Source organism: Bos taurus, chromosome 28 (genome assembly GCF_002263795.3).
Source record: "Bos taurus isolate L1 Dominette 01449 registration number 42190680 breed Hereford chromosome 28, ARS-UCD2.0, whole genome shotgun sequence".
Taxonomy (NCBI): domain Eukaryota; kingdom Metazoa; phylum Chordata; class Mammalia; order Artiodactyla; family Bovidae; genus Bos; species Bos taurus.
The window spans coordinates 31,822,212-31,845,785 of NC_037355.1; the positions used below are offsets into that span (position 1 = coordinate 31,822,212).

General features: G+C 43.1%; 1 protein-coding gene across 1 annotated transcript in view; it reads left to right on the forward strand.

Moving 5' to 3' along the window:
* The window catches only part of LRMDA (leucine rich melanocyte differentiation associated), an 864,553-nt gene that overhangs the window by 320,894 nt on the left and 520,085 nt on the right, over positions 1–23,574 (forward strand). The window contains exon 4 of the mRNA XM_010820667.4: positions 11,554–11,671. Coding sequence (XP_010818969.2) covers positions 11,554–11,671 — 118 coding nt within the window. The remainder of the gene's footprint in view (positions 1–11,553; positions 11,672–23,574) is intronic.

Sequence of the window (23,574 nt, forward strand, 5' to 3'; positions counted from 1 at the left end):
TTGAAAGAGCTCAACTGGAATTCCATCACCTCCACTAGCTTTGTTTGTAGTGATGCTTCCTAAGGCCCACTTGACTTTGTATTCCAGGATGTCTGGCTCTAGGTCAGTGATCACACCATCATGATTATCTGGGTCATGAAGATCTTTTTGTATAGTTCTTCTGTATATTCTTGCCACCTCTTCTTGATATCTTCTGCTTCTGTGAGGTCCATACCATTTCTGTCCTTTATTGTGGGCATCTTTGCATGAAATGTTCCCTTGGTATCTCTAATTTCCTTGAAGAGATCTCCAGTCTTTCCCATTCTATTGTTTTCCTCTATTTCTTTGCACTGATCACTGAGGAAGGCTTTCTTATCTCTCCTTGCTGTTCTTTGGAATGCTGCATTCAAATGGGTATATTTTACCTTTTCTCTTTTGTCTTTAGCTTCTTTTCTTTTCTCAGCTATTTGTAAGCCCTCCTCAGACAACTATTTTGCCTTTTTGCATTTCTTTTTCTTGGGGATGGTCTTGATCACTGCCTCTTGTACAATTTCATGAATGTCCATCTATAGTTCTTCAAGAACTCTATCAGATCTAATTCCTTGACTATTTCTCACTTCCACTATATAAAGATAAGGGATTTGATTTAGTTCATACCTGAATGGTCTAGTGGTTTTCACTACTTTCTTCAATTTAAGTCTGAATTTGGCAATCAGGAGTTCATGGTCTGAGCCACAGTGAGCTCCCAGTCTTGTTTTTGCTGACTGTATAGAGCTTCTCCATCTTTGGCTGCAAAGAATATAATCAATATAATCAATCTGATTTTGGTATTGACTATCTGTTTAGTAGGAAGGACTACTAGAAAGTAAGTTTTTTTTTTTTTTAACTTTACAATATTGTACTGGTTTTGCCATATATCAAAATTAATCTGCCACAGGTATACATGTGTTCCCCATCCTGAACCCTCCTCCCTCCCCATACCATCCCTCTGGGTCGTCCCAGTGCACCATTGGCGAGAGAGGATAATAGTTTGAGAGGAACTGGTCCTTTGGGGTTCAGATTTTTAAATCTGTAGTGATGAAGGAGTGTATTTAAGGGCATGCATTTTGTATAAAGGCAAAGCTGCAAGAAATATTGAAATCTCTTCAAAATTATATATTTAAAAAGAAACATACATGTTAGTAAGGGTACAGCAGAATTTCAGTTATACTTTATTGGGAGGAATTTTGAAGGAATCTTAGACTATTTTTAAGCCATCTTAGAATAAAGTTCTATCCCTATCTTAAAAGAACTGTAATAAATCAATTTTTCTCATGAAGACTTTTATCTGGGATGTGATACTGTTGATTTGAATGTGATTTCTCGTAGGAGAAATATGGTTAATATCCAGCAAGTGAATAGTTAAAATTTATAAATCAATCTTCTAAGTTAATCACTTTGAACTTAATTTTATTTTAGCAGTTACTCTCATCAACTTTGGCACCTTTAACAGGTGATGTCATGTATGAAGAGGTTGTTTTAAAACATTTTATCTTCTGGCAGCAACTTATTATAAAATATATCTTAGAAGGGTCAGGTGGTCGAAGAAAGTTCTCTCAGATATCATGTTTAGTAAACCAAGCATTTTTTTGGAAATTCTTGTTTTCTGACTTTTTTCTTCAGATTTCTTGTTTTAATTATTTAAAATCACCCAATAAATTGTATATGTGTACATATACACCCATATGTGTATATGCACACATTCACACACAAGTTTATTCATTTACTCATTCATGAAGTTATATGTGAACTGAACCATAGGCACGTTTTTTGGAATGAGAGCAACAGACTAAAGACCCTGATGCTGGGAAAGATAGAGAGCAGGAGGAGAAGGGGACGACAGAGGATGAGATAGTTGGATGGCATCACTGACTCAATGAACATGAGTTTGGGTAAACTCCGGGAGTTGGTGATAGACAGGGAGGCCTGGCGTGCTGCAGTTCACGGGGTTGCAAAGGGTCAGACATGACTGAACAACTGAACTGAACTGAACAGACTGAGGAAAATCTCCCACTCCACTTTATTCCGTCTCAAAGAAAGGTTTATAAGGGTGTAAAAGAAAAAGAAAAGCTAATACTAATTTTTACTGTTGTTATTGTAACTAGTCTCATTGGAAACAATACTCAGACCTGTGGTATAAGGAGCCAGATCAAAAGATCTGATATGGAGTCTAGTTTTGCTGGTGGGACTTTTAAAATGGGGAGGACAGTTTCGATCAGTGACCCTTAACCAAGGCTATACTTGTGATTCATCCAATCGTTTTGATTCATTTAGTGCCAAATGCAACGAAATAGGCAATAGGTGACATTGATGCTTAATTAAGAACTACTGGACTAAAGAGTATTTAAATTCTTTGTTGGCTCTGCTGTTCTGCGACACTTTCCTCCCAGGCAGTGACAGATCCTCTGTTAACACTCATACCATTTTATATATTTCTTTTTACACATTTCTCTTACTACTACATACATGTCAACATCCAGAGAATGGCTTCCTGAAAGTCAGGACAGCATCTTCTTGCCCTTTGAAGCCTTATCAATACCGGAAGTAGTGCTGGCTGTGGAATAGGGGCTTGGTATCTGTCTAGAGGAGGTGGCCTGAAATCACCCTGCCCTCTGATGAACTGAATACTTGTAGAGAAATGTGGGGCTCTTTGGGCACGTTGGGTGCCCACTGCCTATTTGGAACTAGATCCACTTGGATATCAACAAATGCAATTAAAAAGCAAGGCTCGGCCCTTCAGAATCCACCCAAGTGTTGGGTGTTTGGTCATGATTCTTTAGCAAAGATTGGATTGTAGAAGAGTGATCCTTCTCCTGGGCATGTCTGGGTACCCTTCAATCATACCCTCCTAACTTCTGTTACCCCAGAAGCCGCTGGGGGCTGGGGCTGGGAAGGCTCTGTGTTACTGCATATATGTCAAGATTGCCATTAGGGGCTGGATTCTAGGGGCCACATGCAGCTGGACTCACATCTGGTCAGAATTACCTTAGAAAATCCACAACACCAGCAAGATGCTCACCCTCCGAGAGAGACAGGAACTAAGAGCAGTGGAAGGGGATTCAGTGTGGGCCACCCAGTGACGTACGGACTGCGTGAGCGGACTCATAGGCCTGTTCAATGGAAGTTCTAATTTTTGTATTCATTTTACTTATTTTTAATTTCTGGTTTAACAAGCATCATCACCCTTGCATTTGGATGAGATGAATGGGTGGATAAGGCATTTCTGTTCTGTGGTCTGTAAAAAGCCCTCCTTTATTCATCCTGGAGCTCGTGCATTATTTGTCCCTGAGAAATTTTAGAGTTTCACAACAAGACTTCTGAATGCCAAGTTCCTGTGGCATTTGGGGTTTCTACAAAGCAATGTAGCCACCTTTTGTTTCCTTTCGGTAAAATATTTTCCTGGCCCTTCATCCACAAAGCATGAGGTCGGCCTTCCTTCAAGCTGTTACCGAGAGTCTAATAGGAGGGCCTCTATGCAAATTTATGAGACATTTTCACTATAAAATTGCTGAAAACATGAATGATATTTCTACAGTTTACTGTTTTTCACTTTAAGTACATTTTCTGACAATATGTCTTCTATTAATCATTTAAGCAGTAGTAGGAAACTTAAAGGAGTGTATTCAGAAGCAAGAATCCATGGTTCATTTAGTGCTGTCTAAAAAAATTTCTTATTGATTGGCATCCTCTGTGGTTATGTGATGTAATATTTATAATATGTCACCCAGCCATACATCAAAACAAGTATGTCTCTTGTTTCATTTCCATGAGAGATGTTGATTTCAGAGAGGTCAGCCCAGTTTTAGGTCACCTTGTGGCCAACCACTGGGCCAGAAATGGGAAGTGACCAGATTTATGGAGATATTGGAAATGACCCCAGAGCCGCTTTAGGTTCTGTGGATGCTTTCCTCCCCTCCCCCCACAGCACCCCTTTTCCTTCCTCACGTACCCCCTGTATGCCCAGTTGGATTTTCTTGGCACACGTCCACACAGTAAAACAGCCTCATTAAATCTGTATGTGAGCATGAGCACACTACCAGGCTGTTTAGCGGTGCCCTGGTCCTGCTGGGACCGGAGCAAAGCCGAGCCTGGGGTTTCTCTACGCCATTCATCATAGCTCGTGGCTGAAATGTGTCCATTGCCATGCCATTATAGGCGCTGAAGCCTGCTGCTGCTCTGCCGTGTGCACACACTGGGCAGCTATTTGGGGTGAAGGTTGAATGGAGGTTCACGTTGAGTGGAAGTGCTGGACCTGAAGGCAGCAGCCTTCAGGATTGGGGCGGAAGGAGAGTGAGGCAGCCAAGTGAGCTGGGGGACCACCATCATCCTGGGGATCCCCTTGGGGCCTCCCATGGACTTTAATACTGGCCAGACAATGAATCAAGTATGGGGAGCTTGGGTGCCCAGTAGGCTCTATTTCTTGCCTTCCTTTGTCAGTCTTTTCTTTCCTCTTGCTAAGGAAAGATGGTGGAGTTCAGGTCAGGGTGCACATGTGCCAGACCTCATGCATCAAACAAGACCATTGGTGTCTTGGGCTCCGAGCACTGCTTCACTAAATCCTTCTGTTGCTAAACCCTTTATTGTCTCCTGCCACTCCAGTCTCTGGCGAGTCTCTCCTTCCTCCCTCCTCCTCAGTAGGCTCCTCTGTATTCCTTACAACTTGAAATTATTTAAAACATGACACCCTTTCTTTGTTCCCTCCCAGGGAGCAGCCCTGAGGCCTGCCCAGTGTCTGTCACACTCAGCCAAGGGGCAGGAGGGAGGAACCGGCCGTCCGCTGCTGGCCGCCCTGGGCTTCCACCACTTCCCAGCCGTAGAGGAGCCGTAAAACTTGTGGCTTACATAACCCAGTGAGCATTCTCCAGCTAATCTGCAATCTGGGCTTTGAAGATCACAGGAAAGCAAAGGTCACGACCTAGAGATCAAAGTGACAGAAACCCACAGAGTAATTGCTGGTTCCCCTCTGTAGAGGGCCTTGGTCTATCCTGTGGGTGTATTATTTGCACCGAGACTTCAAACGTGCTGCCGGTGAACTGTGAGGGAAATCAGCTGGCCTTGGCTGGTTGTCAGGCGTTCATTAATGCTGTAGGTGAGCTCACCTCGGCTCATTAGAGGGAGAGCGTTGTCATCTCTTCACTCGCGGTCTTTGTTCATTACTCTGTGGTCTTTATTGACTTTTCCTCACCGTCCTCCCTTACCTGAAGGTGTGAGTGGGTAGTGAGACAAGCAAATTGGAGCAATACGAAAGAGGAGAATATGGATGTATTTATTGTGGATTAACTTGGAGGCACATAGAAATCAAGCGAGCAAACTGAAGCTTAAGAGGCGGGGTAGGATTAGCCCACTCCCTTCATGGCACAGATGGAGAAACTGAAGCTCAGGAAGGCGGCAGAGACTGTGCCAGGGTCACACAGAAAGCTCAGCCCAGAGTCTGGGCTCTTTCCTCTACCCTGTGAGTCCACACGATTTTTGCTGGGAAGACTCCCCTCTTGTTTTTCCCTCCAACACATATACTTGAAAGCTTTGGTCTCTTCAGTAAGCTTCATTTAAGCCACTGCTAACTTTTCAAAATTAGTCAGAGACGTTTAGTTGCTGATCAGAGTTTTTGATCAGCATGAGGTAAGCAGTGTTACCAAATGGGGTTGATGCCATCCAGAGCAAAGAAGCTTGGTGTTCTGCTGGCATGTTCACGCTTTCCTGTTAAGCTTTGTGAAAGGATGAGAACAGTTCATGGATCACCTGTTGCTGCCTTCAGGGGCCCCCAGTGGGGGGGGGTGACCCCCAGCTTGTCTCCCCATTTCCCATGCATGAGAGCAAGAAGGCACCAAGAAGCAATAGGAAGAAGCATAGAATGCTGTAAAGGGGGGAGGTGGGAAAAGTCCCTGTGACTCCACATGCAGTTCCCCTGGGATCTGGAAATGCGGTGTTTCTTGGGTAGAGTCTCAGAAGAAGAAACATGGCAGCCAGCCCCAGGAGCAGATGTAGGAGATCCGTCTTGATGTGCCTGTAGTTGTGCAGAGGGCCTGGGGAGCAGCCAGATCCCCCGGGGGAGCAGATGTGGGCAGGAGACAGCATCCTCCCTTCCCTTTGAAGTCTGGATGAAAAGTGCCAGAGCTTTTGGTAGAGAAAACTGACTTGGGAGCAAAAACCAAACAAACCAAAAAGGCTTTCTGCTGTTGTTTTTGTCCCTCTACCAGTTGTAAGCATCTCTTTAGAGGATTTCTTTCAGGAAATGGCACTTCCTCTATGAAAAGAGAGAGAACCTGAAAAGCTGTGTGTGGGTCTCACTTTTTAAGAATCTGTATGCAGAGACAGGTGGTTCTTTGAACACCTTCCCAGGGTCCCTGGTCTCCTCTGGGTAACCTCACCCTCCATGTCACAGCCAGGAGGGCCTCTGACTTCGCGCCACACCCCTCCCGGCCCTGAGGCTTTCTCCCAACCACCTTGGGAAGGTCAGGAAAATTGGCATTGCCCTCTGGGGCTGGGGATGTGAGCCTGAGAACTTAGACAGATCTCTTTTCATTAAGCAGTGCCCTGGCTTAACAAGCAGTTTTATAAATCTGAAGCTGTCTCCGGGTGCCGCAGGATTTATGGACGGGGGTTTCTGCCATAAAGTGGTTTATGATGGCTGCCTTCTGTGTTATTAGTAGCTGTCTCTTCCTTCAACCATTGCTGTTTGATAATAGCTTTAAAACACCCAGAATTACTTACCTGCAAGCCCCATTCCCGATAGCCCCTGTTGACAGTCTGAATAAGTTTACTGCCCTTTTGTTGTACTTTACCTTCAAAACAAACTGATTGAACCATCAATAGCTCGTGGAAGCTGACAGAGGCATGTCATCTGGACTAGCCCTGGTGATTGCAGGTTATCTGGGGGAGTTAACCTTCCCGCATTGTTAACTGAAATGTTTTATGTACTATGCAACTTTAGGATACGGCTGTGATAACCCTGGTAACTAAGTAATACATCACAGTAAAGAGATTTTGGTGCAACAAATAACCCTGGATTAAATTTACAAGGGTTGAATTGATATTGTAAAAGCCTTCATTCTGTGGCTTCGGGAATCCTCTCTTGTATTTTTATGGCAAACTTGTATTATACTCAGGATTGAAGCTGCAGCTTTTGACACCCTGACATGACCTAGAACAAAGGGAAATAGATCTCCCAAGACCAGAATGGGACGGGCAGGCAGAAAGCTCACTGACTAAGCATTGGCAGAGCTGGTTTAGAGCTGGTTCCAAACCACCAAGGGGCAAGAAAGAAGGTCTGGTGGATATGGCTTCTGTCTGGGCACTGGGGACCGTAGACATTGGGGGCAGGACAGACCACTAGCTGAACTGGGAAGGATACACTTGGCCACCTTATCAACTTCATAATTCCAAAACTGTTAATCCTTGTGGTGTTTTTGTACTTGGACAGTGATTCTCAGCAGGCCTAGCAGCATATCAGCCTCACCTGGGAACTTACTAGAATGTAAATTTGAAACTTCATTCCAGATGCAGTGAATCAGAAACTCTAGGGAGGGACCCTGTGACTTGGGTTTCAACAAGGCCTCTGGGGGATTCTGTCACCTCCTCAAGTCTGGGACCCACTGAGCTAGAATGTAAGTTCGTTGAGAGTAGGGACCTTGTCTGTTTTGTGCATCACCCATTCTTAGCACCAGGCTCAGTTCTTGGCGGGTGGTAGTCTTTAAGTATTTGCTGGGTGGGTGAATGTGTAAATAAATGAAAGAAGACATCTCCTAAGGGACATACCGGAGTCCTGAGCTGAGTCTCATACTGAACTATTTGGAACGAGCCTTCCTAGTATCTCTCAGACATCTTTAGGCATCAGCCACCTGGAAATCCAGGCTGACCAACTGGGTGGGAGTCTGGGCACCCCTAGTTTCAGGGGAGCTGGCAGCCTGTTTCGTGGATGTTTCTTTGGTGTTGAAAGAAGACTGCTCTGAAAACAGTAGCTCTTTGTCATCTAAAATTTTTTAACTAGCTTAAAAGCTAGCGCTTCTCTCTCTCTCCTTTGATTTCAGGGCTGTGATCCAAAGTGGGGCGAAATGACAACATGCTGTCTGTTGTCACCATGGTTCCTGCCAGCCCTGTGAAGACATCTTTCATTCCATCATTAAACATTGGCTGATTTTCTAATACTGATTTTTCTTCACCTGAATATTCATCTTTTCCCACCCTACACTTAGTGGGTGTCTTTACTCCTTTGAGCGTCACTCCTGACATATTGTTTCTGTCTGTACGTGTCTTTATTTGAAAGAATCTGTTGTCATCAAGACTTTGCTGCTACAAGCAGAAGATGGAAGTTTTCTCTGACACTGACTGAGGCCAGTGGGAGTTCTTCTGGAGGATAGAAAGGTATTGGGGCCTTTGCAGAACTTGTCTAATTTAGAGTAAGCTTAGGTGGCATTTGGAGAGGGAAAGAAGAGGCTTAGGGAGAAGTAAGAAAGAAGATAATGAGTAGCTTGAGGCCAGGGAGAGAGCAGGAAGTAGGTAGTCAAATTTCTAGGACCTCAGATGTTGGTGTGGAAGTTTCTGAGCAGGAAAAGGATACCACAAAAGAATTTAGAATATTTTTGACTTTAAGTCATAGGAAGGCTGTGACTAGAAACCTCTGAGCTATTTGGCATTTGAGTGATCAGCTGAGTCTTTCACCTGGACAAGCATATGTGAGGCCCTTTGATGATGTAGGACCATCCTATGAACTGGGGGTGCTGGCCTTGGGGACCTAAGGCTCCACTGAGGAGGGAGGCCTGCTCACACCTCAAGTAACTTTGCACTGAGAAAAAAACTTAGTGTTTGGGAACTGCTTTAGGGCTTGTTTCTTTGAAGCTTTCTTAAGATTGCTTGTTCTTCTTTCTTTGTGTTCGCAAAGCTAATTTGTGCATAACCTCAAACTTGGTGCTTAGCTGTTCCAATTTCTAATTTCTGTCTTTGAACCCATCTTCCCCATGATATTAGAACCCCTTAAATTGCCAACATCCGTTGGATCATAGAAAAAGCAGAGAATTCCAGAAAAACATCTACTTTTGCTTCATTGACTACACTAAAGCCTTTGACTGTGTGGATCTCAAAAAACTGTGGAAAATTCTTCAAGAAATGGGAATATCAGACCATCTTACCTGCTCCTGAGCGATCTGTATGCAGGTCAAGAGGCAACAGTTAGAACTGGACATGGAGCAACGGACTGGCTCCAAATAGGAAAAGGAGGACGTCAAGGCTGTGTATTGTCAGCCTGCTTATTTAACTTATATGCAGAGTACATCATGAGAAACGCTGGGCTGGAGGAAGCACAAGCTGGCATCAAGATTGCCGGGAGAAATATCAGTAACCTCAGATATGCAGATGACACCACCCTTGTGGCAGAAAGCGAAGAGGAACTAAAGAGTCTCTTGATGAAAGTGAAAGAGGAGAATGAAAAAGCTGGCTTAAAGCTCAGCATTCAGAAAACGAAGATCATGGCATCCAGTCCCATCGCTTCATGGCAAATAGATGGGGAAACAATGTAAACAGTGAGAGACTTTATTTTGGGGGGCTCCAAGATCATTGCAGATGGTGACTGCAGCCATGAAATTAAAAGACGCTTACTCCTTGGAAGAAAAGCTATCACCAACGTAGACAGTATATTAAACAACAGAGACATTACTTTGCTGACCATGGTCTGTCTAGTCAAAGCTATGGTTTTTCCAGTAATCATGTATGGATGTGAGAGCTGGACCATAAAGAAAGCTGAGCACAGAAGAATTGATGCTTTTGAACTGTGGTGCTTGAGAAGACTCTTGAGAGTCCCTTGGACTGCAAGGAGATCCAACCAGTCCATCCTAAAGGAAATCAGTCCTAAATATTCATTGGAAGGATGGATGCTGAAGCTGAAGCTCTAATACTTTGGCCACCTGATACAAAGAATTGGCTCATTTGAAGACTTTGATGTTGGGAAAGATTGAGGGCAGGAAGAGAAAGAGACAGCAGAGGATGAGATGATTGGATGGCATCACTGACTCGATGGACATGAGTTTGAGCAAGTTCCAGGAGAGGTAATGGACAGGGAAGCCTGGCATGCTGCAGTCCATGGGGTCGCAAAAAGTTGAACACAATTGAGTGACTGAACTGAACTGAAAGAGCAGGAACCATGTTGTAATCACCTCTGTATACCTAGGCCTGGCATGAAATAGGTGCTTAAGAAACATTTGTGCAACTGAAATGAACTGGCATTTTATAGTGTCCATTCTAATGCTTCTTTCCAAAATGGTTTGACAGTGAGAAAGAAAAATTGGTCCCTGTCTTCAAGAAGCTTATAGTTTTGGTGAGGACATTAAACTGAAGGACAATTAGAAAATAATATGGTGTTAGACTGCAGGGTGCTAAAAATGCCTCCTTGGCGTATTGAGAAGGGAGAAAGCAATGTGGGCTGGGGATGCAGAAGAAAACTTCTTGAGGGTTGGGATTTGGAAAGATGAGTGAATACTGAGGATGCAGGATACAGGGAGAAAAAGTCAGATTCCCATGCAGATGATGTGACTTACCGCTCTTGACATTGGATACCTACCTTTTCCTCCTAAGCAGGAAAGGGTCTAAACAATTGCTCCTTTGATTGGAGGAGTATAGGAGCTTGATGGAAAGCTTCTGTGTCGGTGACTGTCCCTGAGGAAGGAGAGCTAGATGCAGGTGTCTATACCTTTCGTATCATTTTTTATATGTTTATGTACCTGTCTTCTGACCAGATGAGTCTTCTTGTCAGATCCATACACCTGCTTAAAGATAGTTCATCACACAAGTAGTCAGTCATTCGGTCATCCTTAAAGATGGTAATGGATCCCAAAGACTCTTTGCAGGGAGACCATATGGCATATTTGGGCTGTTAATGTCCACTGGAAACCAACTCCCCTTGTTTCTCCTTGATGGAGATAATTTTCATAGTGCCAGTGTAGAAGTAACTCAGTGATGATGAGAAGAAAGTCCTCAGCATGTCTGTCTGATCCCTCAAGGAAGCAATTTCTCAGCTATGTATGTTCTTACTTCTATCCCAGAGTTGTCCAGGTTGTTATTATTGTCCTGATGGCAAATTAAAGTCTCTTGTCTCAGCTTCAAAATGAAGGTTTTTTTGTTCTCTCCGAGATGAGAATAATAAAGATGACCCATAAGAATGACAGTAACATGAATGGTGTGATCAGGTTGTAGGTTATTTTCTCTGAGAATTTCTTGTGCATCAAAGATTTTCAGAATGGAAAAAGGTAAATACATGGATAGGATCTTATTGGTGAATCCAGGTGTGCAGTTTGTGAGTATACCTTTGAGTCAAGAACAACCATTAGTGTATGTTTTGAAAGTTTAGTTGCATATCTGTATAAAACAGAACCATTTGAATTTCCCCAAAGAGTGATTATTCATTGTGAAAGAAGAGGAGAGAAGCAGCACCCAAGGTCTAAACTTCTGAAGACTTAATGATATAGTTTCCTGAACATCAGATAAATTGCATGAACCTTTGAGTCCATCATCCGTCTTCCTGAGCTGTCTCTGACTGTTCTCTCCCAGATGCTTTGTTCTGCACAAGCTGCCCAATTTGAAGTTTCTGGATGCTCAGAAAGTAACCACACAAGAACGAGAGGAAGCTTTGGTCAGAGGGGCCTTCATGAAGGTGGTGAAGCCCAAGGTAAGCCCTCGACTGTCTGTTCTTTGTGAGGATTCATGCCTCACCCGCTGGGTATTTTCAAGGCTGGAGGAAGTCCTCCCATGTGTTCAGAATGCACCAGGATTTCATCCATGGATACACCATTGGCCAAACAAGAAGTAGAGGTTGGTATAAGCTGGGTCATCCTGGGACTCTAGGGGGACATTGTTGGTATTACAAAGTGATTGGTAAGGTGATTTCAGACAAATGGCTCTTGTACCAATGAAGCAGCATCATGCACAGCCTATGGTGATGTTCCCAGCGTCAAGGAGAATTTCGAAGCAAGGAGGATTTCAGGCCTCCTTGAAAGTGTTTCATTTACAAGGTGAGACCTCTGCAGACTCTGGAGCTGAGGAAGGAGAAACAGGAGAGCACTGGACATTACTGTTTCTCGGGTAGGTGGGGTTCTTCTAGTGCCTCAGCGGGGGCTCTTCTTTCTCGGGGCCAAGGGGTAGCTGGGGGAGAGTGCTTGTCTCTTGTTCACAGGTGAGGGCTCAGTAGCCCTTGGAGATACTGTTAGCACGGAAGGCGATTTTTCTGACAATGTGGTCTGAGACTGGTGTGTGCGTCCTTCATTTGGCTCTCCAGAGCTCAGGCGAATGCTGTTTACTGACCTTTGTTTCACTAGCTGAGTCTGCTTCGAGGCCAGGGGATTGGACATGGTGTCATGTTAATGACAGCACTGATGAGGCAAGGGGGATTTGGCTTGGGGTCTTGGATTCACACACAAGGAGGTTATGAAGGACATGGGCTTGGAAGGAGCTAGGATCCTTCAGTGAAGCCTGAGGCTGGGGAATGGGCTTCATGACTCCTTTGGAGGTCCGTTGTGTCCTAGAGCTCTGAGGAGCTGCAGTCCCTTCCTGTGGGAGCCTAGTTTGTGTGTTGAAATCTTTGGCCCAGAGATCCTTGAGGTCTCATTTGTCCTCACTGATGGACTTGGAGCGCTCTGCACGTGCATTGGAAATGATTAAGAGAGAAAGAGGAAAAAACAAACAGAACCAAAACAGAAAAATGAAACCTCTTCCATCAAGTCGCTCAGCTGGCAGCAGACCTCAGGCCACTTTCTTTCCCTGAATCCATGAGGTGCAACTTATTTCCCGTTATGCTGAATAAAATTGCTAACAGTTGTGGAAATATATGATATGGAGAGTAGAATACTGGCAGATAAATGTATTGTTACCTGTTTCAGCATGTGGGAAATTAATTGAGTGATTCGTTTCGTAGCTATTAAAGTGTTAACGGTTTTCCTTATGGAGACACTGATTTGATGTATTGCTCATGACTGCCTTTAGTTATTCCAGCTTTTGTGATTTTGTTCAAATGAAATAATTTATTTCTTGGCTTCCTTTTTTTTTTTTTTTGGTTAAAAGATTCTAAAGACAGCCAGTATCACCAAACCAAAATACAACAAGTGGAGTGTTGATAATATTTTGAGTTCCCACACATCCTGCATTTCTCACCATTGTGTATGCATGCATTTTATAGAATAGATTCTATTTCTCCTGCTTTCATTGTCTTTGACATGGAAGCTCTCTACTGTCACTGGAAATCTGGAGAGGTCATAAAGATAATACCCGTCATATTGGAATGGGGTATCAGTGGTGTCCACTACTGTGTCCAGTTATGGGCATCCTCACATAACCTTCAAATGTGGAAGGAAGGGAGCATTGACTTACTGTACAGATGCAGTAACTCAGGCCTGGGGATGCTGTTTGGGCTGCCCCAGTCATGAGCTCATAATTGCGAAAACCCAAGCTTCACCCATGTATCTAACTGCAGACCCCACATTCTTTCATCTCTTATTCCTGGAGCACTGAGCTCACCATTCCCTCTGTGCAGCTCTCTGTTCAAACAGAACCTCCAAGGAAGGCCTAAGTGAAGAAAACAGGTAAAAGCAGGACTATTCTGCTGGAGTAGATATGGGCGAGAACTGAAGGTGTCCCCTGCCTTTGAAAGCAGGGACGGGCTCCTTAAAATCCAGCAGTGGCTGATTCTGAGTCATTAGCACCATTGACAGAAATGCTCTTCAGAGCTCCCAGTCGGTGTCTGATCACTTTACAGAATCAGCTCATTTGTGTGATTGAATCTTTACTAACACATTTTTACTAACTGTGTTAAGCTTTGAAATACCCATTAATTATCAATATTTGGAGAAAGACAAAAATACTCTGACAAAGCATCAGGACTTTTGGTGGCTATCCTTTTATAGAGTCCCATGATTTTCAAACTGGAAAAGGGAGGGCTGCAAAACTCTCTGGTCTGTGCTTTCATCTTATGGGTGCAGGAACAGGGAGAGGATATAGTTCCCTAAGGCCCCAAAGTCCCTTGGAGGCAGAATTGGGATAAGAACTCAGCCACCTGGGCTCCCCTGTGTAGTGTTCTATTTACCCCGTGACCCTTTCAGTATACTGGAGGATTTCTCTGTGTTGCCAGTTTCATATCTGACTCTCGTGCCTCTTGTGAATGGCAGACAATTCCCTTTTGTCTGTTTTTTTTTTTTTTTTTGCAGAGAGATGTGCTTCTATTTTTCTTTCAGCTAGAAAGAAGCCAAATGAGCTCCTTGCCGAATTAATAAATTGGTGTTAGAAAGGCTGGTTCTCGCCTGCTCACAGTATGTACAGACGTGTGTTTGTTCCTTGCAGGTGTGTGTATATGTGTTCCATCTCTGTGTATATATACATATGTATGTTCTGGGAGGTATGTGTACACTCGGAGTCAGCTCCTAAGTGGAGAGCAATTTCCTCTTGGTGAATTGCCGACGCTGCGCTGAGCACGCTTGGTGAAGACCTATTTTTCATCACGGACTCAGAATCTCAAGTTGGCTTCTGTCCTTTCTGAAGCAGTGGCAGTCTGTTTTGCTTGTTCAGCAGAATGCTCTGATGGATGATCAAGGGGGCCGTGATTTGGGGAGCTGTTTTCATTTTATTCCTGACATAAAGTATTTGGGAGAATGGAAAATGCCTCTCCAATCACAGCCCTTGCCTTGGAGGTAGGGAATGGGCAGTCTGGGTGTTCTCGGCTGATACAAATGCAGAATCATCCAGCAACTCATAAACCCCCTAAGTCACGAAGGCTTGATATGGTACCTGGCAGGCCCGGCGCTTGAAGTGCGAGTCAGTTCTCAGTGTCTCACACAATGACACATTTCTTCTTCATGGCTGCCTTTTGGCTTTTGTTGTTTAAAAGCTGCCTTCTGTCTGAGTTTTGATTGTTCTACGGAAAGATGCTGTCATTCTTTAGGAACTGATAGTTAATGTTGCAGTAGCTCTTCTAATCTTGCTTTCGGTGTGTGTGTAGTGAATGGTCCTACAGCAGCTAGGCTTTGCTCATTTCCTGAAATTTTAAAGAAAATATATGCTCTGAAAAATATTGGCCATTAGATCGTGGCATTGTCAATGCAGAGAGCACCCAAGTTGGACATAGAGGAGGTGATGGCCCCCCAAGAACAGCTTCTATAATGACCAGACTCTGACCCGCCCCACCACTGACTGCTCCAAGAAACGTAGATCAAAGCAGTATGGAGGCCTGTCCAGGAGGGCGTGCGTGGTAGGCACGCAGCCCTAACATCAGAGAGACAGTGCAAGAATCGACAGCCAGAACTGCTTAATTATTTCCTGGCATTGTAATTATTCATCCCTGTTCTGGCAAAGAGCACAGTTGTCAATTTTTTTGACATAATTATTTAGAACTGAGCCCTCTTGTTTACAGGCACATATAGGAAGTTGGCTTCCAATGGTTTACTCTTTGGAATCTTTATAGAAGCAATAGCAGCTACCAGGGCAGCTGGACCGAGAACCTCAGCCTCTGTTAGAAAGTGTTTTTACACATGTGTTTTTGCTTGTAGTCATGGCCATTCTCTTATAGGCAGGATAGGGTCATAGGTTTATTTGTGAGTTTTGGTGTGTCCTTGAAAATATGGCATCCATGTCTTTGTGTAGGTTTCCTGTGGTATATAGCTTGTGCATTTGCATACTTTTGCATAGATGTGTTTATTGGTATCTGTTTTGGGGTTGGGGGGATGTTGTAAGAATGTGTATGTGTGTAGCTTTGGAAATCTTTTATATTCTTGTCCTTAAACTGAAACTTGAAAGCTCTTTGGGTCCCAGGACTACCTCCTTCCCTGATGACAGTACACAGTCCTGCTCTTGACTCTCGGAGTTGGGCCCAAACTTTCTTGGGTAACTTTAGCTTCTTCCATCTGTGTCTGGTTTTGAATTTCCATGAAGAAAAAAAAGCATATTAGGAGTAGAAGCATCTGGAAGCCCGCTCTTTGTTGGGATGAGGCAGCTGCTCACCCCCTGGGGTGTCAGGTCTTTGAGGGCAGGGACTTGACTTGCCTTGCTTCTGTGTCTCTGGGCCTGGTGTATCACAGAGGCTCAACCAGTACCATCAAAACAATAAACTGAACACAGCATGTTGGAAAATCTATCACAGAAGGTGGTTCATTTTTTTATTGCCTCAATATGGTCCTCTGCAAAAGCAGGAAAAGGACACTTACCTCAAGAAAATATAATAACTTAGATCCGTATGTTGGCAAAAAAGAGGGATTCTGGCTTGCATGTCTGATTTTCCAAAGGATTTTACCCTGCTACTGTATTTGATGGCAGAATCTGTGTCCACCGTGGTCCCTGGGATCACATGTCCTCCATGGAACTTCACTCTTACGATGGGGGCAGGGGTGCAATCCGAGCTCCCTGTCACTGCTTACGTGTTCTCCGAGTCCTTCTCTTAGAACCCACCTGCTCATGTTAGAGCTTGTAGGGGGAAAAAGGTAGCTCTTCCCAGAAAACATGGTGGGGTACTCCACAAGTCTATGAGCTATTAAAGTGAGATTTTTCTCAGTCTTGACGCTCTTGTGCTTTCTGTCTGTGCTCCTTTTCAAAGGAGCACTGCCTCTTGGCTTGTTTGGCTCACTGACTGGTTTCCGTGCCTAGCCTAGCTCTTCACGAAGTGCTACCTTGTTCTAAAGCACAGTGTGCTTGTCCTTCATATGTTCTCTGACCGCACGTAACCAATTGTGAACATGTGAAAGGTTATCCGAAACTACCTCTAGGTGGGCTGTAGTTACTAATGTTTGTTCTATGCTCAGTATTTTTAAAGATATGTATTTTTCATAAAGCCAGGGGTATGCCTATAAATAAAATTTGTAAACTGTGTGAACGTGCAGTTAAGTAGACAATAAGCCCGTGTATGTTGAAAGTTCTCTACTGTGCCAAACAGAATAAAATGAAAAATGTCAGTTGATTTTTGTAGATATTTCTAACTACCTGAATGCGTTAGTGTTTTATGGTTCATTTCTGTTTTCGCACAGATGTTTCTTATCCTGAGACATAGTCAGATTCTATTTCCAGTAACTTTGTAATTAATCTTGAAAGGAGGAAAATTTTTACTTAATTTCTTTTTTGAAAGATGTTTGGGTGGTGTGTCTAGAAGCAACTTCAGAAGCCAACAATTTTCAGTTTATTTGTTTTTATTCTTTTTCTGATTTCAGTTTGCAACATTCATTTGATGGGGGATCACTTAAAGATGTTGTATTTTTTTTTCCTCATTTTTAGCACCATGGCATCCTGTGTCTCAAATAAATGCTTTCAGAGTACTGCTCTTTAGAAACAAGGTTGGTAGCTTTCTATGGCTTTGCTTTTGGATAACAACTCTCTGAAATCAGAGGTAGACTGTCGCAGTGAAGCTGTGTCTCCAGCACCCTAGCAAAGCCCTGTAGCTAGAGGACTGAAATTCACGGTAAAAGGGAAATGAAATAGAACTGTAGATGGTGGTTGCAGCCTCTCAGAACCATGTCCAGATGTCCCTGCAGCCTGGCCAGCCAGGTGCTTTGCACATAGTAGGCATCATTCTCCATTAAGTCCAATGCCTGGTGAGATATCACTGAATGTCTGTCAGAGTCATTGGCTTTCGTTGTACCCTGATGGCCCACCTCCACATTCTTCCCCTCTGTGTCCTCCAACATGCTGGCTTTTGTCCAAAGATATTTGGACAAACATATGCCTAGAGGATCTTGGATGTAGCAGTTTGGGGGGGAATAAGTGTTGCTAGCATGCAGCCTCTAGATCCTACCTGTTTTAGAGAAGTGGGGTAGTTTTCTTCCCTTGTCTAAGATTGTTCTCCTATCTTTGCCCTTGCCATAGCTTCCCCTCGAAGAGAGGGATATACTTCTCCATCCCATTGACTTTGGACTCGGGCAGGTGGCACTTGGGCCAATGAGATGTGTATGGAGGTGACAGCATACAAACTCTAGGCCAAGCCTCATGAGGTGCCATGTGTTTCCACTCACCCCTCTTGCTCACTTGCCGGTTGCTGTGGAAATCACATGAGACACACACTGAACCTGAAGCAGAACTGCTTCAGCCACCTACAGACATCTGCACGAGAAAGACACGCTGGTCATAAGCCCCTGGGCCTAGGAGGAACAGTGCTACTGCAGAAACCTGACCAAGAGGCCATCTGTGCTCACATTCTGTCCTCTGGCCTTTCCCTGGCCCCTCCAACCAGGGCTCTTTACTGACACAGCACACGGTAGTGAAGTTCATAGCGGTTTTGGATATCACAGCACGGACTTTAGTAAGCTTTCTGGTTGTTTCACTCATTAGGATGGAAGGCCAGCCTCAGAGTCGACTGGCTGCCTAGAGGTGCATTATTAGTTGCAGTGACGCTTTGCTGATATGTGAGTCAGAACAACACCTAGCGGGTATTAAGCATGCACTGTATATTTGATATTGTAGTATTGACTTAATAATATTATCTTTAAGCTTCTCCTTGAACTTTAATCTGCAAATGATGATCAGAGAACTTAACGTATATCACTTAAAATTACAGAGCACTATGGAATCAGGTTCTTCCTCAGGCCTGCATAGACCCCTGAGCTCATGTCCTTTTTCCTGTATACCTTAAATTTCATCCTCCAGACATGGTGATATGATGAGAAGTAGGAGTTAAAGAGAAGACCAGGACATGGAAGGGAGCCAGAGGTAACTTTGTAATTTTCAATTTTGACCTTGTGACCATTCCCTCCAACCCATTTTGGTAAAATGCACGAGCTAGGCAAAGAACAGTAGGAACCAGGTGGTGGAGGGCTCTGTTAGTTAGGCAAGACGTGCAACTTGAGGAAGAGGAGGAACCTTGGTGGGGTTCACAGTGGGAGGACGGTAAGGGTGAGTTTGTGTCTGGATCCCTGGCTGTCTCGGGGAGGGGCACCAGTTCTCCGTGCAGAGCAGGCATTTTGGAAATCTGTGCAGAGGCAGCTGCTCGCCGGAGGCCACCCACATTCAGAGCGCTCAGGCCAGTGCTGGTGTTCAGATGGCCACGTGGGCCACAGAACTGTGGCCCAGAGCCCTCCCCTGACTGCAGGGAGGTGTCTGGGTGGTAGTGAGCAGCTTAGATGCTGTGATGAGAAGAAAGCTGATGGCTGTGAGAGATCCAGTGGTAACTCATTTGGCAGTCTCTGGCATTTGAAAAAGTTCTTTGACATATTCTTACCCAGAAGACATTATCCCCTATGGTGTCAGCTGCCTTTGTTTTAAGGAATGAGTTTAAGCCTTCTTAACTGAGCTATGAGAAATCCTCATTTGTGTGATCTTTGGTAATGACTGAGATGGAGCCTTTAATAGCTGATTAGGTCTGTAATCTGTACATTTCCAGCCTGACATTTTCTTGAGCCACTTTAGAAGATAATTTTTGATTTCTTTCACCAGCGTTTTATAGTTTTCTATATATAGTTCTTTAGTTTCTTTAGGTAGATATATTCCTAAGTATTTTATTCTTTTCGTTGCAATGGTGAATGGAATTGTTTCCTCAATTTCTCTTTCTATTTTCTCTTTATTAGTGTATAGGAATGCAAGGGATTTCTATGTGTTGATTTTATATCCTGCAACTTTACTATATTCATTGATTAGTTCTAGTAATTTTCTGGTGGAGTCTTTAGGGTTTTCTATGTAGAGGATCATGTCATCTGCAAACAATGAGAGTTTTACTTCTTCTTTTCCAATTTGGATTCCTTTTATTTCTTTTTCTGCTCTGATTGCTGTGGCCAAAACTTCCAAAACTATGTTGAATAGTAATGGTGAAAGTGGGCACCCTTGTCTTGTTCCTGACTTTAGAGGAAATGCTTTCAATTTTTCACCATTGAATATAATGTTTGCTGTGGGTCTGTCATATATAGCTTTTATTATGTTGAGGTATGTTCCTTCTGTTCCTGCTTTCTGGAGAGTTTTTATCATAAATGGATGTTGAATTTTGTCAAAGGCTTTCTCTGCATCTATTGAGATAATCATATGGTTTTTATTTTTCAATTTGTTAATGTGGTGTATTACATTGATTGATTTGTGGATATTGAAGAATGCTTGCATCCCTGGGATAAAGCCCACTTGGTCATGGTGTATGATCTTTTTAATGTGTTGTTGGATTCTGATTGCTAGAATTTTGTTAAGGATTTTTGCATCTATGTTCATCAGTGATACTGGCCTATAGTTTTCTTTTTTTGTGGCATCTTTGTCAGGTTTTGGTATTAAGGTGATGGTGGCCTCATAGACTGAGTTTGGAAGCTTACCTTCCTCTGAAATTTTCTGGAAGAGTTTGAGCAGGATAGGTATTAGCTCTTCTCTAAATTTTTGGTAGAATTCAGCTGTGAAGCTGTCTGGACCTGGGCTTTTGTTTGCTGGAAGATTTCTGATTACAGTTTCAATTTCCGTGCTTGTGATGGGTCTGTTAAGATTTTCTATTTCTTCCTGGTCTAGTTTTGGAAAGTTGTACTTTTCTAAGAATTTGTCCATTTCTTCCATGTTGTCCATTTTGTTGGCATATAATTGCTGATAGTAGTCTCTTATGATCCTTTGTATTTCTGTGTTGTCTGTTGTGAACTCTCCATTTTCATTTCTAATTTTATTGATTTGATTTTTCTCCGTTTGTTTCTTGATGAGTCTGGCTAATGGTTTGTCAGTTTTGTTTATCCTTTCAAAGAACCAGCTTTTGGCTTTGTTGATTTTTGCTATGGTCTCTTTTGTTTCTTTTGCCTTTATTTCTGCCCTGATTTTTAAGATTTCTTTCCTTCTACTAACTGGTGAAAGAAATCAAAGAGGACACTAATAGATGGAGAAATATACCATGTTCATGGATTGGAAGAATCATTATAGTGAAAATGAGTATACTACCCAAAGCAATTTATAGATTCAATGCAATCTCTATCAAGCTACAACGGTATTCTTCACAGAGCTAAAACAAATAATTTCACAATTTGTATGGAAATACAAAAAACCTCGAATAGCCAAAGCAATCTTGAGAAAGAAAAATGGAACTGGAGGAATCAACCTGCCTGACTTCAGGCTCTACTGCAAAGCCACAGTCATCAAGACAGTATGGTACTGGCACAAAGACAGAAATATAGATCAAAGGAACAAAATAGAAATCCCAGAGATAAATCCACACACCTATGGACACCTTATGTTTGACAAAGGAGGCAAGAATATACAATGGATTAAAGACAATCTCTTTAACAAGTGGTGCTGGGAAAACTGGTCAACCACTTGTAAAAGAATGAAACTAGAACACTTTCTAACACCATACACAAAAATAAACTCAAAATGGATTAAAGATCTAAACATAAGACCAGAAACTATAAAACTCCTAGAGGAGAACATAGGCAAAACACTCTCCGACATACATCACAGCAGGATCCTCTATGACCCACCTCCCAGAATATTAGAAATAAAAACAAAAATAAACAGATGGGACCTAAATAAACTTAAAAGCTTCTGCACAACAAAGGAAACTATAAGCAAGGTGAAAAGACAGCCTTCAGAATGGGAGAAAATAATAACAAATGAAGCAACTGACAAACAACTAATCTCAAAAATATACAAGCAACTCCTACAGCTCAATTCCAGAAGAATAAATGACCCAATCAAAAAATGGGCCAAGGAACTAAATAGACATTTCTCCAAAGAAGACATTCAGATGGCTAAAAAACACATGAAAAGATGCTCAACATCACTCATTATCAGAGAAATACAAATCAAAACCACAGTGAGGTACCATTTCATGCCAGTCAGAATGGCTGTGATCCAAAAGTCTACAAGCAATAAATGCTGGAGAGGGTGTGGAGAAAAGGGAATCCTCTTACACTGTTGGTAGGAATGCAAACTAGTACAGCCACTATGGAGAACAGTGTGGAAATTCCTTAAAAAACTGGAAATAGAACTGCCTTATGACCCAGCAATCCCACTGCTGGGCATACATACTGAGGAAACCAGAATTGAAAGAAACACGTGTACCCCAATGTTCATCACAGCACTGTTTATAATAGCCAGGACATGGAAGCAACCTAGATGTCCATCAGCAGATGAATGGATAAGAAAGCTGTGGTACATATACACAATGGAGTATTACTCAGACATTAAAAAGAATACATTTGAATCAGTTCTAATGAGGTGGATGAAACTGGAGCCTATTATACAGAGTGAAGTAAGTCAGAAAGAAAAACACCAATACAGTATACTAACGCATATATATGGAATTTAGAAAGATGGTAACAATAACCCTGTATATGAGACAGCAAAAGAGACACTGATGTATAGAACAGTCTTTTGGACTCTGAGGGAGAGGGAGAGGGTGGGATGATTTGGGAGAATGGCATTGAAACATGTATAATATCATATATGAAGTGAGTCGCCAGTCCAGGTTCAATGCACGATACTGGATGCTTGGGGCTGGTGCACTGGGACGACCCAGAGGGATGGTATGGGGAGGGAGGAGGGAGGAGGGTTCAGGATGGGGAACACATGTATACCTGTGGTGGATTCATTTTGATATATGGCAAAACCAATACAATATTGTAAAGTTAAAAAATAAAATAAATAATATAAAAAATGATTTTTGGTATTTTCCTTTGGCAATTTAGTTTTTTAAAAATTAAGCTTGTTGAGAAAGAGAAGAGAGAAATAAACATGCTTTCTTAGGAAACTGGGTTCTCAGAGAATAAAGTTGGGGTGCTAATTTCAAGTCACCCATATTTAAACTCACATCACCCTGTGTCCTGCATGAAGCTCAGATCTTGGCAGGGAACTGGTCTGCTGCGGCAGGTACATTGGTCACTTGGGGGTGGCCCCGTATCCTTAACAGGCTTTATTCCACTTGACCTGCCCTGCTCTCTGCCACCCTCCCACCCCCACCCCCACCACACACACACACACAGATCTTTGCTTTGAGCCTGATGATTCCAGGCCAGTGATGAGAAGGAGTGGGATGGAAGTACAGGACTAACTTGGCTAGAACAGAGGAAGAGGCCAGTGACTGAGGTCTCAGGGGAAGATCGTGATGGCCTCAGTGTTCCCACTGTCAGTCAGTTCCAGGGGGCCTTGTTCTCTACCCTTCTGACCTCTGTGGCTTCGTGAACCCCTGCCTTGCTTGAAAAGTCTCTTCTGGGACCATGGTGGCATCAGATGGTAGGGACTAAACCCTCAGGCAGACAGGAATCCTAGAAGGTAGGGAGGCCTATGGGATGGATGGCTCACTAGGGAAAGGTCATGAACGTGGTTCTGAAGTTTGGTTCTGAAGTTCACTTTGATTATATGTATGAATTGCAGTTCTGTGGCTAAGAGAGGAAGAAAACATGAAGATGGCATAGTCTCAACTTCTGCTCTTGAGTTCTGGTTATTTCCAAACTGCCTGCAACTAATATCAGATGTACTAGCTTGCCAGGACTGCTATCACCAAATACCAGGGACTGGGTGGTTTTAAACTGCAGAAATTCCTTTTCTAATAGTCTTTGATGCTCCAGTTTCAAGATGAAGGTGTTGGTGAGATTGGTTTCTTCTGAGGACTCTCACTTTGGCTTGCAGGTAGCTGCCTTCTTGCTGAGCCTCCACATGGTCACCTTG